The 1836-nt window shown below is 62.6% G+C and overlaps 1 protein-coding gene across 1 annotated transcript in view; it reads right to left on the reverse strand.

Moving 5' to 3' along the window:
• Positions 1-133: 133 nt before the first annotated feature.
• EMIHUDRAFT_229823 (hypothetical protein) overlaps positions 134-1836 on the reverse strand; it is a gene marked incomplete at both ends in the record, with an annotated part of 2666 nt that continues 963 nt past the window's right edge. The window contains 5 exons of the mRNA XM_005785820.1: positions 134-289; positions 888-1194; positions 1280-1525; positions 1620-1660; positions 1696-1801. Coding sequence (XP_005785877.1) covers positions 134-289; positions 888-1194; positions 1280-1525; positions 1620-1660; positions 1696-1801 — 856 coding nt within the window. The remainder of the gene's footprint in view (positions 290-887; positions 1195-1279; positions 1526-1619; positions 1661-1695; positions 1802-1836) is intronic.

A 1836-nucleotide genomic window follows, 5' to 3' on the forward strand; every position in this document is an offset into this window, starting at 1 on the left:
GGACGGATACTAGGTGAACGCTAAGTTGGATTTCGAAACAGTGACAACGCCCGTATAGGTTCTTTGCGCCGAGTCGAACTGCGGGATTCGAACTCGAGACCCAATGCAGTTTTGCGACGGTGTATCATTCACTTTATGCCACCGTTGCATATCCAACACCCCTCTCCTTAAAATCCCTGTGTGGTGGCGGCGTGCCGTCCTCCCATCCCTCCCTTGGGTTGTCTGTTTTCTTTCTTTCTTCCGTGCCCATCGCGTTCCAAGCCCACCGGCTCTTTGGCCCCGGCGCTGCCTGGGCAGGTCCCATGTGGATGGGACGCCGCGGTCGGTGGGGATGGGCAGCAGTACGTTTACGCGTTCAGCCTCGGGCTGGCGTGGGCGAACCCTGTCTTCACGGCTTGGAACCTGTTCGGCTTCTTGCTCCTCAGGGCGCTGCCAGTCTATTTCGACAAAGGAGTCGAAACGCCCACGGGGGCACGGGGCGGAGTCGCCTACACGTTGCTTCCGATTCCAAAGACCACGAAGCAAATGTGAGAGCGCAAGGCGAAGAGCAGACGGCGAGGGGGGTGAGGGTCTTTGGGGTGGGTGGGAGGGGGTGGGCGGTGGGCGGTGTGGGCGGTAGATGATGGGTATGGGGCTTGCGGAGGGCGGTTGACGGCTGATGACGGCTGGTGTGTATCGTATCGCATGTCGCTTGTCGGTTTGAACGGACAACTTCTAGGAGATGGGTAAAAAGGAGCAAAAGAGTCCCGCCCATCGTGAACACGCGGTATTGACCGCTAGTCATATAAGAAGAAAATACCACCAGAATGGCGCTGTGCCGCGCGCTACCTAGTCTACCGCACACGCTCACCGCCGTCTCCCCATGCCATGCCACGGATGTGCTACACCTGTAGCGAGAGGCCGCGCTCCACGGCCTCCGAGGCGGGAGGCGCCTCTTCTCGCGGCGACCTGACCGCAGGCCGCCCCTTTTTTGCCTCTTGGGCTCGTTGCAGGTTCGAGCGCACATTGTCTGCTATCTGGTCCGCTTGCCAGGCGTCGACCGTCTTGCTCAGCACGACGAGGGGCGACACGACGAGCATGGTGCAAGAGGCGACGAGCACCATCATCGTGGCGCGGGTAGTTGACAGGCCGCTCACGCGGTCGCAGTCCGCCACGTCGCCGTCGCAGATGTTTACCAAGATGCCCACGACAAAGCTGAGGTGAGGAAAGCGGGTAGGGGCTGAGTGGGTGCGTAGTGCGTTCCGAGAGGGGAGGGGCATCGCGGCCGGCCGTGGCGTACCAGCACGTGAGCAGCAGGTTGGACAGGCAGGACAGGTAGAGGTCGTCCGAGCGCTCAAAGGGGCGAGCCAGCGCCAGCGCGACGAGGTACACCGCAGAGACGAGCGCGGCGATCACCAAGCGCAGCACCTTGGTCTCGCCGAGGTCCGTCTGCACAAAGAGGATGAGCGCGGCCAAGAAGATCTTGCGAATCAGGTCCAGAAGCTCCCAGTACATTAGCGGCGCGCGGTAGTCACGCCACAGAAAGCTGCGAGGCGCAGGAGAGCGGGGCTCAAAGTCGAACGAGCCGGGCGGCGACGGGGCGGCCGAGGCGGGGGCGAGGGGACCGCGCCCGCAAGCACTCGCCAGCGGGGTGGGCCGCTTTGCGCGCGCTGCTGGCGAGCTTCGTAGCAGGAGAATGAAGAAGACGAGCGGCACAAGGACATAGTGGTGCGGGATGTTAGCGATGATGGTGCGGGTAAATATGCCGTCGTACATTGCGCCGTCGTACACCTGGCTATACCCGAGCGCGCCGTCGAGGCCGCTGAGCACGAGATCGTCGCAGGGGCACGGGTCGGG

This window comes from Emiliania huxleyi (assembly GCF_000372725.1).
Source record: "Emiliania huxleyi CCMP1516 chromosome Unknown EMIHUscaffold_158, whole genome shotgun sequence".
NCBI lineage: Eukaryota > Haptophyta > Isochrysidales > Noelaerhabdaceae > Emiliania > Emiliania huxleyi.